Source organism: Lissotriton helveticus, chromosome 3_2 (genome assembly GCF_964261635.1).
Source record: "Lissotriton helveticus chromosome 3_2, aLisHel1.1, whole genome shotgun sequence".
Classification (NCBI taxonomy): domain Eukaryota; kingdom Metazoa; phylum Chordata; class Amphibia; order Caudata; family Salamandridae; genus Lissotriton; species Lissotriton helveticus.
Window position 1 is genome coordinate 325524672 of NC_136062.1, and position 16126 is coordinate 325540797.

At 42.5% G+C, this 16126-nt stretch overlaps 1 protein-coding gene across 1 annotated transcript in view; it reads right to left on the minus strand.

Annotated features, from left to right (window-relative positions):
* Nucleotides 1-16126, minus strand: part of ANO3 (anoctamin 3) — a 1634736-nt gene that overhangs the window by 279180 nt on the left and 1339430 nt on the right. Inside the window, exon 18 of the mRNA XM_078684212.1 lies at nucleotides 12275-12386. Coding sequence (XP_078540338.1) covers nucleotides 12275-12386 — 112 coding nt within the window. The remainder of the gene's footprint in view (nucleotides 1-12274; nucleotides 12387-16126) is intronic.

The window sequence follows — 16126 nt, forward strand, 5'->3', positions numbered from 1 at the left end:
ATTAACAGGTTGGACTCAATGAGTGACTCCACGGGTAATCTGTATCCTCCCCCTGAATACTATGGAAACAGCATCACTGACTGCATGCGATTGGATTGGAAAGCTTAAATGCACATGCCATTTTCAGAAGGATGGCTGATCAAGATGAAGTGTGAGACTGTGTCAAATGCTACGGATACATCAAGTGGTTCAGGGCAGATTCATGATCTAGATCCTTGAAATAGGATGAATTGAAGATTACCCTCCACAGCAAGTTTTGCAATGTTCATACTGTATAAAGGTCTAAAACCGGACTAAACAGAGTTCAGCAGAGATTTTTAAATCACGATTCAGAGAATGTCGTGTGTTAACCTCTTTCTCCAAGATCTTTGATGAAAGTGGTAGCTAAGATATATGCTGATAGTTGCTCAAAACTATCGGATAACTAGGCTTTTTCAGCAAACAGAGAACCCTGGCATGTTTTCAGGTAGTGGGCACAGAGGCAAAGAAAGATTAGGAAGATCAACATTAGCTGGTATAACTTTATCTGAGAATAGGGGGAGAGAATGGCAGGGGAAAAAGATTCAGTTGTGAGCCAGATTTAATGTGCAAAGCAAATAGGAAAATGCCTCACACATTATGGTAATGAGGGTTTGTAAACTAACCATTCTAAGATGTCATGGGAAACAGAGAAAACCCAATGGAGTCGAAACTCGGCAGAGTGTTGCAGCTAACTTGGAGTTTCATAATTTTATCTTGAAAGAATAGCGAGATGTGGTTACACAGCACATGTGAAGGAGGAAATGTCTGAGCGTAAGTTTCATGACCAGAACAATTTCTTTAGATGGATTTCTTGCACATTTTGGTAGCGAAATCAATAGTACATGATTCACAAATAGGTGTATGCAGTATTTTATTGCTCTTGACACAGTAGCTTTTCCTCCACGTATGCATTTTGCACTGTAAATGCACTTATGAGACTACACTGGCGAAATTAAGTTACACAACCAGGCCTCAGAAAATTCTCCAGTAGTGGGAGTGGCGAGCCATGCCAAGTCCAATGGATGGAAAGGGTAGAAACACCCAGAGAAAGCTAAACGGTAACTTCATGGGGTACAGGAAAACAGAGGTGTGAGATGTGGAAGTTAAGACCTCTGTGAGTATCACGTGCTACCCTCTGTTGGAATTCAGACACTATCATCGTATGGTATTGAGTTGGCACCATGGTCTATCACTATTGAATCCATTGATAAGTGTCTAAAGCGCAATTAGATCACTTTGTTTGAATTGTAATTGGTATGCTTAATGAATCACTAACAAGTGTTCAGTCCTAGTTCCATAAGTTTGGTTGCATTAGTGCATCGACAAATACTGAACTTCCAAAAGGAAAGTGATCATAAAAGTGGAAGAGGTGGGCACTTAGTACAATCTTTCATGGATCGGATGGGGTTATGATTGTAGCAGGATCTCACAATTATTTCTGTGTGATCCTGTTCTTGCTCATTCTATCCCGTTATTGGGATATTGTCCGTTTTCAAGTTTACTCAATAGGTAGTCAACCAGTTTTCAAAATCTGATGTTTCCATACACATGGTCCTCTGTCACAAATATTGACCCAAAGGCAGGCTATTTTCCAAACGCCCCAATGATTTCAATAGAAAAACAAAATGATATTAACAAATGTTATTGTCATTGTATTTAATGATAATACCTTATGCTATTATCATTTTATTTTTCCTATTGAAGTGAGTGACTCTCGGGGTGGGTGGGGGCTGGCCAGAGCAGGGAGAGGAGTGGTTTACTTGGCTGGCCCTCTTGGGCTGGTCAAACAGTCCTGCACATTTTGCTTCATTCCCACCAGGCTGCATTACACAGCCTGGTGAGGAACATGCAAAGCCTCCCAGTCCCCGAATGACCGCTGTGGTTCAGCATTCAGAACAATCACAATGCTGCATGGTCATTGGTTATTGGGTGCCTGGGAGCGGGTTTTTCCTGCTCCTTCCTGCAGCCGGTGGATACTGGAAGAAGAGGACGGAGAAAAGGAAGCGGCCAGTTAAGGTAAGTGTTTTTTTTTTCATTCCGTCCCGCACACTTCCGCCGCTGCACCCGTCCTGCCCACCACTACTACTGATCAGTAGCAGCCGCTTCTGTCTGGTATATATCAATGTTTAGTTGCCCATCTTTGTTCATGATTCTGAGATGCAAGAGGGCTAGTTCATGCTTGTTAATAATATGGGTAAGCATCAAGTAATGCTTCTCATTGTACAGCCTATTCACAAACTCTAAAGCAGGGGTCTTCAACCTTTTCTGTAATAAGAGCTACTTATGTTCAGTGAAAATTATCCAAAGCTACAATTATTATAAGTGTTGTTATAGTGACCACATCAGACAATATTACATCAGTGGAAACTGTATGCAAGATTACTAGAAGCTACCACCTCAGTGCACCAGGCATGGTTTTCAGCAGTAACGTAAAAAAACAGGTAATAACATTAGTAAAAAGTGTTCCCAACACTGCATGATTATTCAATCAAATATCTGCTGTAAATATATTTTGAAAATTCAGCCAGTTTTCTCCAAAAATCAGCTTATGATTTCTATAAATATACACAGTTTCATCTCAAATGCACACTATTCAATGTTGGTTTGTGTATATTAATTCAACAAACGTTTCCAAGCTAGTAGGCTGGGCTGCACAACAGAGAGCTACTCACAGGTAGCTGGTGAGCTACCAGTAGCTTAGGAGTTACTTGTTGGAGAAACCTGCTCTAGAGCATGATTTTAGGTGCCATCTTGCTCAAAGGACTGAGGCTTTTAGGGACAGGAAATGCTTGGGTCTTCCGCTGTCCTGGAGGTTCGCCCTTTAAATATTCCAGCAGCAGAGAATACACTGTGCACAGACTTAGAGAGTTGGCTTTTACTGTGCTGGCCAGCAGTGAATCAGGGATAAGGATGCCTTGAGTGACAGACCAAAAAGGTCTTCCTACAGAGCACACATTGAGGCCGAGTCCTTGTATACGATGATGATAATCCTTTGAATATGAGGATTTACTTGCCATATTTGTCAGCATTTTATGTTTCACATATGTTTTAAAGCACTCTACTACCCAGCATGGGAGTCCTGAAGAAGGATAGCCATGCTAAGATGCAGAATTAAGGGAGATGGTGGAGCCACGTTTTTAATCTCTTCCTCAACATCAGTGACGAAATTGATTGCAAGTCTGCAGGAAGAGAATTCCACTATGTGGCAAGAAGGAAAGCGAATGAACATCTTCCCAATCTACAACTTTTAAAGGGAAGCATAACCAGCAGATTCACACTTGCCAATCGCAATGTGCACATGGGTTAATAGGGAATTATTTTACATTTAAGATAAGGTGCACCTGAATTGTGAATTCCTCAAAATGCCATGCACATGGCTTAAACAGGAAATGTGCCAGAATCAGAAGTCAATAGAGGTTTCCGAGGTAGTTGGAAACTGATTGACGGTTAGCAGCCGTAAGATTGATCTGGGAGGAAAAGGAGAGCTCATGTTCAAGAAAATGCCTTTGTTTTTGGCCATCTTTGAAGAAATGTGAGTGGAGCTCAACTCATAGGACCACCAGGCATTGGACCATGCCAAAGCGAAGCCACCAAAGAGGAGCACTTTAGTTTTATTGCTGTAAGCTTGATAGAGCTGGCTCTCATCCATGCAGCAACAGATGGCATGCATGATGAAACATTTTACTGTGTCGAGGCAATTCTGTCTGAAACAGAAACAGAAAATTGGGTACCATCTGTATAACACATCACCTCGAATCCAAAAGATTGATTCAGTATGACGAGAGGGGTGACATAAAGATTAACAGGGTTGGACTCAATGAGTGACTCCACGGGTAATCTGTATCCTCCCCCTGAATACTATGGAAACAGCATCACTGACTGCATGCGATTGGATTGGAAAGCTTAACTGTACATGCCATTTTCAGAAGGATGGCTGATCAAGATGAAGTGTGAGACTGTGTCAAATGCTACGGATACATCAAGTGGTTCAGGGCAGATTCATGATTTAGATCCTTGAAATAGGATGAATTGAAGACTACCCTCCACAGCAAGTTTTGCAATGTTCATACTGTATAAAGGTCTAAAACCGGACTAAACAGAGTTCAGCAGAGATTTTTAAATCACGATTCAGAGAATGTCGTGTGTTACCCTCTTTCACCAAGATCTTTGATGAAAGTGGAAGCTAAGATATATGCTGATAGTTGCTCAAAACTATCGGATAACTAGGCTTTTTCAGCAAAGGGAGAACCCTGGCATGTTTTCAGGTAGTGGGCACAGAGGCAAAGAAAGATTAGGAAGATCAACATTAGCTGGTATAACTTTATCTGAGAATAGGGGGAGAGAATGGCAGGGGAAAAGGATTCAGTTGTGAGCCAGATTTAATGTGCAAAGCGAATAGGAAACTGCCTGACACATTATGGTAATGAGGGTTTGTAAACTAACCATTCTAAGATGAAATAGAGAAAATCCATTGGAGTCGAAACTCGCCCGAGTGTTAAAGCTAACTTGGAGTTTCATAAATTTATCTTGAAAGAATAGCGAGTTGTGGTTACATAGCACATGTGAAGGAGGAAATGTCTGAGCATAAGTTTCATGACCATAACAATTTCTTTAGATGGATTTCTTGCACATTTTGGTAGCGAAATACATAGTACATGATTCACACATAGGTGTATGGTAATCTTTTATTGCTCTTGGCTCAGTAGCTTTTTACTCCACGTATGCATTTTGCACTGTAAATGCACTTATGGGACTACACTGGCGAAATTAAGTTACACAACCAGGCCCCAGAAAATTGTAAGGTAATGGGAGTGGTGAGCCATGCCAAGTCCAATGATTGGAAAGGGTAGAAACACCCAGAGAAAGCTAAAAGGCAAGTTAATGGGGTACAGGAAAACAGAGGTGTGAGATGTGAAAGTTAAGACCTCTGTGAGTATCACGTGCTACCCTCTGTTGGAATTCAGACACTATCGTATGGTATTGATTTGGCACCATGGTCTATCACTATTGAATCCATTGATATGTGTCTAAAGCGCAATTAGATCACTTTGTTTGGATTGTAATTGGTATGCTTAATGAATCACTAACAAGTGTTCAGGCCTAGTTCCATAGCTTTGGTTGCATTAGTGCATCGACAAACACTGAACTTCCAAAAGGAAAGTGATCATAAAAGTGGAAGAGTTGGGCACATAGTGCAATCTTTCATGGATTGGATGGGGATACGATTGTAGCAGGATCTCACAATTATTTCCGTGTGATCGTGTTCTTGCTCATTCTATCCCCTTATTGAGATATTGTCCGTTTTCAAGTTTACACAATTGGTAGTCAACCAGTTTTCAGAATCTGATGTTTCCATACACATGGTCCTCTGTCTCAAATATTGACCGAAAGACAAGTTATTTTCCAAACGCCCCACTGATTTCATTTGAAAAACAAAATGATAATAACAAATGTTATTGTCCTTGTATTTAATGAAATGAATTAAATGAAAAAAATGTATATCGCGCAACTAAGCCCGGGCGTAACTTATGCTATTATCATTTTATTTTTCCTATTGAAGTGAGTGGCTCTCGGGGTGTGTCGGGGCTGGCCAGAGCAGGGAGAGGAGTGGTTTACTTGGCTGGCCCTCTTCGGCTGGTCAAACAGTCCTGCACGTTTTGCATCTTTCCCACCAGGCTGCATTACACAGCCTGGTGAGGAACATGCAAAGCCTCCCAGTCCTAGTCTGACCGCTGTGGTTTAGCATTCAGACCAATCACAATGCTGCATTGCAGCATAGTGATTGGCTATTGGGAGCCTGGGAGCTGGTTCTTCCTGCTCCTTCCTGCAGCCGGCAGAGACTGGAAGAAGAGGACGGAGAAGAGGAAGCGGCCAGTTCAGGTAAGTGGTTTTTTTTTCATTCCGTCCCTCACACTTCCGCCGCTGCACCCGTCCTGCCCACCACTACAACTGATCAGTAGCAGCCGCTTCTGTCTGGTATATATCAATGTTTAGTTGCCCATCTTTGTTCATGATTCTGAGATGCAAGAGGGCTAGTGCATGCTTGTTAATAATATGGGTAAGCATCAAGTAATGCTTCTCATTGTACAGCCTATTCACAAACTCTAAAGCAGGGGTCTTCAACCTTTTCTGTAATAAGAGCTACTTATGTTCAGTGAAAATTATCCAAAGCTACAATTATTATAAGTGTTGTTATAGTGACCACATCAGACAATATTACATCAGTGAAAACTGTATGCAAGATTACTAGAAGCTACCACCTCAGTGCACCAGGCATGGTTTTCAGCAGTAACGTAAAAAAACAGGTAATAACATTAGTAAAAAGTGTTCCCAACACTGCATGATTATTCAATCAAATATCTGCTGTAAATATATTTTGAAAATTCAGCCAGTTTTCTCCAAAAGTCAGCTTATGATTTCTATAAATATACACAGTTTTATCTCAAATGCACACTATTCAATGTTGGTTTGTGTATATTAATTCAACAAAAGTTTCCAAGCTAGTAGGCTGGGCTGCACAACAGAGAGCTACTTACAGGTAGCTGGTGAGCTACCAGTAGCTTACGAGTTACTTGTTGGAGAAACCTGCTCTAGAGCCTGATTTTAGGTGCCATCTTGCTCAAAGGACTGAGGCTTTTAGCGACAGGAAATGCTTGGGTCTTCCGCTGTCCTGGAGGTTCGCCCTTTAAATATTCCAGCAGCAGAGAATACACTGTGCACAGACTTAGAGAGTTGGCTTTTACTGTGCTGACCAGCAGTGAATCAGGGATAAGGATGCCTTGAGTGACAGACCAGAAAGCTCTTCCTACAGAGCACACATTGAGGCCGAGTCCTTGTATACGATGATGATAATCCTTTGAATATGAGGATTTACTTGCCATATTTGACAGCATTTTATGTTACACATATGTTTTAAAGCACTCTACTACCCAGCATGGGAGTCCTGAAGAAGGATAGCCATGCTAAGATGCCGAATTAAGGGAGATGGTGGAGCCACGTTTTTAATCTTTTCTTGAACATCAGTGACGAAATTGATTGCAAGTCTGCAGGAAGAGAATTCCACTATGTGGCAAGAAGGAAAGCGAATGAACATCTTCCAAATCTACAACTTTTAAAGGAAAGCATAACCAGCAGATTCACACTTGCCAATCGCAATGTGCACATGGGTCAATAGGGAATTATTTTACATTTAAGATAAGGTGCACCTGAATTGTGAATTCCTGAAAATGCCATGCACATGGCTTAAACAGGAAATGTGCCAGAATCAGAAGTCAATAGAGGTTTCTGAGGTAGTTGGAAACTGATTGACGGTTAGCAGCCGTAAGATTGATCTGGGAGGAAAGGAGAGCTCATGTTCAAGAAAATGCCTTTGTTTTTGGCCATCTTTGAAGAAATGTGAGTGGAGCTCAACTCATAGGACCACCAGGCATTGGATCATGCCAAAGCGAAGCCACCAAAGAGGAGCACTTTAGTTTAATTGCTGTAAGCTTGATAGAGCTGGCTCTCATCCATGCAGCAACAGATGGCATGCATGATGAAACATTTTACTGTGTCGAGGCAATGCTGTCTGAAACAGAAACCGAAATTTGGGTACCATCTGTATAACACATCACCTCGAATCCAAAAGATTGATTCAGTATGACGAGAGCGGTGACATAAAGATTAACAGGTTGGACTCAATGAGTGACTCCACGGGTAATCTGTATCCTCCCCCTGAATACTATGGAAACAGCATCACTGACTGCATGCGATTGGATTGGAAAGCTTAAATGCACATGCCATTTTCAGAAGGATGGCTGATCAAGATGAAGTGTGAGACTGTGTCAAATGCTACGGATACATCAAGTGGTTCAGGGCAGATTCATGATCTAGATCCTTGAAATAGGATGAATTGAAGATTACCCTCCACAGCAAGTTTTGCAATGTTCATACTGTATAAAGGTCTAAAACCGGACTAAACAGAGTTCAGCAGAGATTTTTAAATCACGATTCAGAGAATGTCGTGTGTTAACCTCTTTCTCCAAGATCTTTGATGAAAGTGGTAGCTAAGATATATGCTGATAGTTGCTCAAAACTATCGGATAACTAGGCTTTTTCAGAAAACAGAGAACCCTGGCATGTTTTCAGGTAGTGGGCACAGAGGCAAAGAAAGATTAGGAAGATCAACATTAGCTGGTATAACTTTATCTGAGAATAGGGGGAGAGAATGGCAGGGGAAAAAGATTCAGTTGTGAGCCAGATTTAATGTGCAAAGCAAATAGGAAAATGCCTCACACATTATGGTAATGAGGGTTTGTAAACTAACCATTCTAAGATGTCATGGGAAACAGAGAAAACCCAATGGAGTCGAAACTCGGCAGAGTGTTGAAGCTAACTTGGAGTTTCATAAATTTATCTTGGAAGAATAGCGAGATGTGGTTACACAGCACATGTGAAGGAGGAAATGTCTGAGCGTAAGTTTCATGACCATAACAATTTCTTTAGATGGATTTCTTGCACATTTTGGTAGCGAAATCAATAGTACATGATTCACAAATAGGTGTATGCAGTATTTTATTGCTCTTGACACAGTAGCTTTTCCTCCACGTATGCATTTTGCACTGCAAATGCACTTATGAGACTACACTGGCGAAATTAAGTTACACAACCAGGCCTCAGAAAATTCTCCAGTAGTGGGAGTGGCGAGCCATGCCAAGTCCAATGGATGGAAAGGGTAGAAACACCCAGAGAAAGCTAAACGGTAACTTCATGGGGTACAGGAAAACAGAGGTGTGAGATGTGGAAGTTAAGACCTCTGTGAGTATCACGTGCTACCCTCTGTTGGAATTCAGACACTATCATCGTATGGTATTGAGTTGGCACCATGGTCTATCACTATTGAATCCATTGATAAGTGTCTAAAGCGCAATTAGATCACTTTGTTTGAATTGTAATTGGTATGCTTAATGAATCACTAACAAGTGTTCAGTCCTAGTTCCATAAGTTTGCTTGCATTAGTGCATCGACAAATACTGAACTTCCAAAAGGAAAGTGATCATAAAAGTGGAAGAGGTGGGCGCTTAGTACAATCTTTCATGGATCGGATGGGGTTATGATTGTAGCAGGATCTCACAATTATTTCTGAGTGATCCTGTTCTTGCTCATTCTATCCCGTTATTGGGATATTGTCCGTTTTCAAGTTTACTCAATAGGTAGTCAACCAGTTTTCAAAATCTGATGTTTCCATACACATGGTCCTCTGTCACAAATATTGACCGAAAGGCAGGCTATTTTCCAAACGCCCCACTGATTTCAATAGAAAAACAAAATGATATTAACAAATGTTATTGTCATTGTATTTAATGATAATAACTTATGCTATTATCATTTTATTTTTCCTATTGAAGTGAGTGACTCTCGGGGTGGGTGGGGGCTGGCCAGAGCAGGGAGAGGAGTGGTTTACTTGGCTGGCCCTCTTGGGCTGGTCAAACAGTCCTGCACATTTTGCTTCATTCCCACCAGGCTGCATTACACAGCCTGGTGAGGAACATGCAAAGCCTCCCAGTCCCCGAATGACCGCTGTGGTTCAGCATTCAGAACAATCACAATGCTGCATGGTGATTGGTTATTGGGTGCCTGGGAGCTGGTTTTTCCTGCTCCTTCCTGCAGCCGGTGGATACTGGAAGAAGAGGACGGAGAAAAGGAAGTGGCCGGTTCAGGTAAGTGGTTTTTTTTTCATTCGGTCCCGCACACTTCAGCCGCTGTGTCCGTCCTGCCCACCACTACTACTGATCAGTAGCAGCCACTACTGTCTGGTATATATCAATGCTTAGTTGCCCATCGTTGTTCATGATTCTGAGATGCAAGAGGGCTAGGTAATGCTTGTTAATAATATGGGTAAGCATCAAGTAATGCTTCTCATTGTACAGCCTATTCACAAACTCTAAAGCAGGGGTCTTCAACCTGTTCTGTAATAGGAGCTACTTATGTTCAGTGAAAATTATCCAAAGCTACTAGTATTATAAGTGTTGTTATAGTGACCACATCAGACAAGATTACATTAGTGGCAACTGTATGCAAGATTACTAGATATTTTGATAATTCAGCCAGTTTTCTCCAAAAATCAGCTTATGATTTCTATAAATATACACAGTTTCATCTCAAATGCACACTATTCAATGTTGGTTTGTTTATATTAATTCAACAAAAGTTTCCAAACTAGTAGGCTGGGCTGCCCAATGGAGAGATACTTACAGGTAGCTGGTGAGCTACCAGTAGCTTACGAGTTACTTGTTAAAGAAACCTGCTCTAGAGCCTGATTTTAGTTGCCATTCCAAATGATAAAGATTCCATAGGTGTATCTCGGCTATGTTGCATGCATAGGTGTCTTATGATAAACGTGGATGCCATTGTATGACTGTTACTGGGTATCAGCAACATTCCTTACTGCAGCTGGGAATTCTGAGATTTTCATTAGGCACACAAGGCTGTACTTGGAACAATTAAGGTACTATCTGACAAATGATGACTACACTTAGGCAAATGGCTAACTTACATTAGGACTGGGGAAAATGTTACCTACATACATCACCGGACTTAGATTCAACGCAACAGGAAGACTCATCATAATAGGAGGTGATATTCGGATATAAGGACTCGGCCTCAATGTGTGCTCTGTAGGAAGAGATTTCTGGGCTGTCAATCAAGGCATACTTATCCCTGATTCACTGCTGGCCAGTACAGTAAAAGTCAACTCTCTAAATCTGTGCACAGTGTATTCTCTGCTGCTGGAATATTTAAAGGGCGGACCCCCAGGACAGGGGAAGACCCAAGCGTTTCCTGTCCCTAAAAGCCTCAGTCCTTTGGGCAAGACGTGTGGATGGTCAGCAGCTGCTAGCAGCATGAGCTGCTGCGGGAATCTTTACCCACTGTAGTTCATGGCCTCGAGTTTCTCCCCTTATATATTTTTTTAAGAAATGTAATAAAACTACGCCAACTTCGAACTCTGCACAGCTGGTGAAATTTAAAACTAAGTGAATTTGCGAGACAATCATCTATATAAGACAGTCGCATGTAAGGACAGGTAATTTTAGCAAATTTGTGCTCGAGACGCTATAAAAGAGGTGTTGGCGGTTTGACGACCCCTCTGAGATGGAGCGTGTACTTTAAAGCTCAAAACTCTAACACCCACATGCATCATTGTAGGAATTTGCGATTCCTAAATTGCGAAAATTAAGGAATCGCAATTTAGGATTCGCAAATTCCTATGCATCAAGAAATTTCAAAAGTTTTAGCGATTCCTTAATTTTCTGTATTTGCGATTCCTTAATTGCGAATCGCAATTAAGGAATCGCATTACATTGATTCCTATGGGCCTAAAGGCCCATAGGAATCAATGGCAAGGCATTCTCATTTTGCGAATTCGCAATTAAGGAATCGCAAAATGAGAATGCAATTTCAAAGGTGCAGGGGGGGTCCAAAGGACCCCCCTGCACCCCTGAAAGGTCACATAAGTACATTTTACTCACACACATGTCCCAAGGGCATGTGTGTGTGTAAAATAGAAGTTTCGAAAATGCACTTTTGTGAATTTTTAAAACTTTTTGCAAATTACCGTGAAGGTTGAATTCATGGTAATTTTCCCCTTCCTAATTGCGAATTTGCAATCTTAAAAAAATCATGCATAGCATTTAAGAAATCGCAAAATTTGCGATTTCTTAAATGCTATAGCAATTTAAGAAATCACAAAAAATTGCGATTTCTTAAATTGCGGGAAAAAAATGATGCATCCCAAAAATGGTTTTTGCATTCGCAAACGGCCGATTTTTGCGATTCGCACCGTTTACGAATGCAAAAACCAATGATGCCTGTGCCCGTAAGTATCTCACTCAGCTCAATATTATTTATTATCTTCTCTTATGCAACATTTTAAGACGTAGACGAACTTTTCTGTTAGGTGTATCTCCACGCCAGAGCCATAAACTCGTACATGTGAACGGTTTACCATATGTTTCTGGCATTTAGCTCGTTGGTGCATTCATGTTACATATTATTTCACTACTAACAATAAGCCAGGCCCTCGCATGAACATGATACTCTGTGAAAGGGGTGTGCTGGCTGGGCGACCTTCATCTCCCCCTGCGATACTGAATTAATTCAAATCTATCCTCTAAATACCCAGCACGAAACTTAAATAATTTGAATTTAGACATCAGTTAAAGCAATGCGCACACAGTTTGTTTTCCAACTTAAAAGTACAAAATAGGAAACTCACCTTCCTAGAAAAAAGGCAATGTAGAAAATTGAGCTGTTTAAATTGACAAACTGAAATAAGAACATTTTCAGGGCAAAACTGTTCTCCCACTCAGAATCCGTTCTTGGATGCTCTGAAAGGCAAGAGAGAGAAAGAGAAACATCACAAAGCCGTCCATTGTTGTCACTTTCTAAAGCACTGCACAGCCATTACATTACTTGCAAAGCGATTCCTGAAACTCACTGTTGTTTAACCCTTTGGTTGCAAACACTTTCCAATAATTCTTGTTTTTGATAGTGGAGACAGTGAACGACTAAATGGGCATCCGAGAACTCCGTAGTGGTCAAACACCCGAATATACTAAAGGAGGGTGTTGACTGTCCATTGTAAACAAATGAAAGTGTTATATCATAAAGCTTATCTAGAGCGCACACCTTTTTTCACAATCATCAATACATTGTAATTGCAGGTGCATTATTAAAAATGGGACACATCGTCGTCTGTAGCCAAACATGTTTACAAAATCGCGGTAGGATCACACTACTGTTGAATACCTCATTGTTTATCAATAGGGAATCTGCTGCGGATTACACAAGTATCCTGGGAGCGGGCAGAAGGAAGGTGTCTAGTCCTGAGGGAAATTGTAATTACAACACAATTAGCGAAATTACGGGAATGTTGCGTTATACGTGTTAGACAAAATGACTGCAATTACGCCATTATGCCAAGTTGTATAATCAAGAGGCATTAAATATGAAAATGTTGCGGTGAATGCACGTGAGCAGCTGTCGTTCACAGTGATTTTGCGTTTTGTAGTACAAAAGTCATCCTCGTATCAAAAATACGCGAATGCAAATGATGCAGATTTTGCACACGTTTCTTCTTCCCGAGGTACTTCTGTATTACAGAGGGTGCTGGAGATGCTCGTGTTGCCCCTTCTTTTCATACACATTGAGCCTCAGCACATTTCACACTCATGAGATATGAAGGGAGTGTTCCAACACTTTGTGGTTGTTTGCACAGATTCCATTGAAGAAATTCCTTTGAGTTGGCACCTAAATGATAATACAGAAGCAGGCAGTCGCTCTCTGCAAACACACCGGGTGCCCCGAGGACCGGACTGGGCACCCAAAGTAGCCCTGGCAATTTTGTCGGGTCAGCCCAAGAGGTGGGCTGCAGTGGCGTAACGAACCTTGTGGGGGGCCCCCTGCAGGGTGCGTGAAGGGGCCCCCTCCGGACTCAATCTCGAGCTCCCCAGCAGAAGTGCGGTGCTGACGGGGCCCCCTGGAAGAGGAGGGGCTCACGCACTGCGGGGGCTGCAGGGGCCTGTGTTACGCCCCTGGTGGGCTGGGGGACGGGGCAGTTGCAAGTGTGAAGCACAGCTGCTTTCGTTACTGGAGCTCCCGGCCCGCACCGGCAGAACAGCCCCCCTCCTCTCCAGCCTCCCGGGAAAACGCATAGGAGGTCGTACACAGGCTTGGAGGAGCTAAAGGCGCGCCACCTCTGGGGGTGCAGTTCCAGGATGGATATTTCTGTGTATGGGGGGCCCCTGCCCTCCTCCAAAAGTAGACAGACCCCCTTCCTGCGAAAGGCAGAACAACCGCATGAACTGGCTCTGCATCTGTCACAGCTGTGATCTCTCTGGCATATACACTCACTCAGAGAATGTGTGCATGCACAGGGAGAATCCATTTTATGTAATGGGATGTACACAATCAACGGTATGCTTAGTTACATAATCCAGGCCATTTTTCTCCTCAAGACCTGGATCTTCGGCTGAACGGATCTACGCACCCAACCCCCACCTATAGCGACTTGAGACCCTCAGGCGTGAGTAGCAAACTTACAATTCCCTGATTGATTTATTGTATTATTGATTACAAAAGATCAATAATACAGATAGCCATAACCCAGTAGTTTTACAAAATAACCCTCCCTTTAAAATGCTCTCCACTAGATCTAGTAAAAGTTGTCCTTTTTTGGAAATTGGACAGTATAAACACCCAGCGAACAGAAAGCATGTGACATTTTACTGGTAGTAAAACATTAGCTGAAGCTTATAGGTGTGGGTCTGTTTGTGTGCATGTGTTACAAACCCTTCATGTCAGGGCCCAATGCTGTGCATATTACCTTCTCAGACATTTTTCTTCAGAAATGTTTTCAAATCTGAAGATGAGCGCTTACCACGCCCAATCCTCTTCTTGCATCCGAACTGTATTCCACCGCAGTCGGCCTTAACTTTTAACTTTCCCCCGTCTCACATGACTAGACATCCGCAGTTGGCGCTTTGATCTTTTAGGCATTATTTTGAATCTCAAAATTTAACAATTCACAGCTCCAGTTCTGCTGATTGGAATTTGTCGGTATGGTGTTGAATCATTTATTAAAATTGACTATTTTTCTAAATTGGTTTGGGATTTCTCATGTGTTGTGTATTCACTTTATTACTATTTGTGTGTTGCATAACTACTTTACACATTGCCTCTAAATTAAAGCTTATTGCTCTTTGTGCTAAGCTACCCAGGGTTAAGCACAGGTTAATTGAGGGACTTTTTGTGGTTCACCCTGCAGTGGATTGTGGCTTTTGCTTCGCCAGAGCTCACACCCCAGTCAACCAGCAACCCAATATCTCACAGTTATACACATTCATTGAACATATTTTTGGCGTTAAGTATATAACAGACATCACTGTGGTTGTGGCATTGTTAATGGTTGTTCCCTGTATTTGTTAAATGTTTCCACTTATAGAGTGAGCTTTTTTTTACAGAGTGAGGATCACTCATGCTATTATGCTACAATGTAATAATTCGATTTTCGAGACTACTGCAAGGAGAACATGGCGGTTGCTAGTTGAGCCGTCGCTTGCACCCGTGCCTATGCCTTCCAGCGGTTCCTGAGAGCTTTTTCCTTACCTGCTTGATGTAGTTTGGTGTTCTGCCCACGCCGGGGGACCTTTTTCTGGTTTTTTTTGGTGTTTTGTTCCGCATATCGGCCGCAGATGAGCTTTGGAGTCGCGGCAGCCCCAGTTTCTCCCCGCCTGGCACGGTGGGCAGCGGCAGCACTGGAGCTCAGGAGGGGCCGCAGAGAAGCTGCAGCAGAGCAGCGGCTTGCGGTGCCCTCTGGGCAACTTGCGGCAGAGGTATCGCTGGTTGTATTCCTTCCACGCTGGAGCACGCAGTTGGAGGCCGTGAGACTGAAGCAGAGGAAACCTGACAGTGCGCGGTCCAGGGGGCATTGGTGCGGCAGGAGCAGGTACATGGGGGCCAGGGCTCCGGCCAGACTCCCAGTCCCAGGAAAGAAGCTCTTCTGTTTCAGTCATTGCTTCAACCACCATTAAGCCCTTTAGGATGTGGAAAAAACATGGAGGGGGGACCTAGGTTCCAGCAAAATCGTAATTGGCCGAGAGAAGCCCTAAACAACTCTCTGAGAGCAATTTGGGATCAAGCATTGGCAGCATTGAGAAGAGTCAAAGAATCAGAAGTGCCATGAGCAACTTTAGTTTTGCCCCAGAGAACAGCAGCTCTACCTTCCTCTGTGGTGAAGTCAAGGGAAGGAGCGCAAAACCTGGTAGGGCCAAAAGCACCCCCTTAAACACTAAACTCAGTGGCTAATATTTAGAGTAAATGATAACATAAATTAAGGAAGGTAATAAATTAAAATAAAAAATGTATCCATAGAGTCGGATAGGTCTTTTCTTTATTTCCTTTTCCTTTTTGCGCTTTCCTCACTTTATGGAAGGAGTTAGGGGCGGGCGGGTACCTTTGGGATGCAACTGTCTGGACTCCATTTGTCCAGATAATTGGGGAAATGGTTCTCCAGGGGTGGGGAAGGTCAGGTGGGGCACTGGGGTTGGGTGCAGCGGGGTAAATTTTT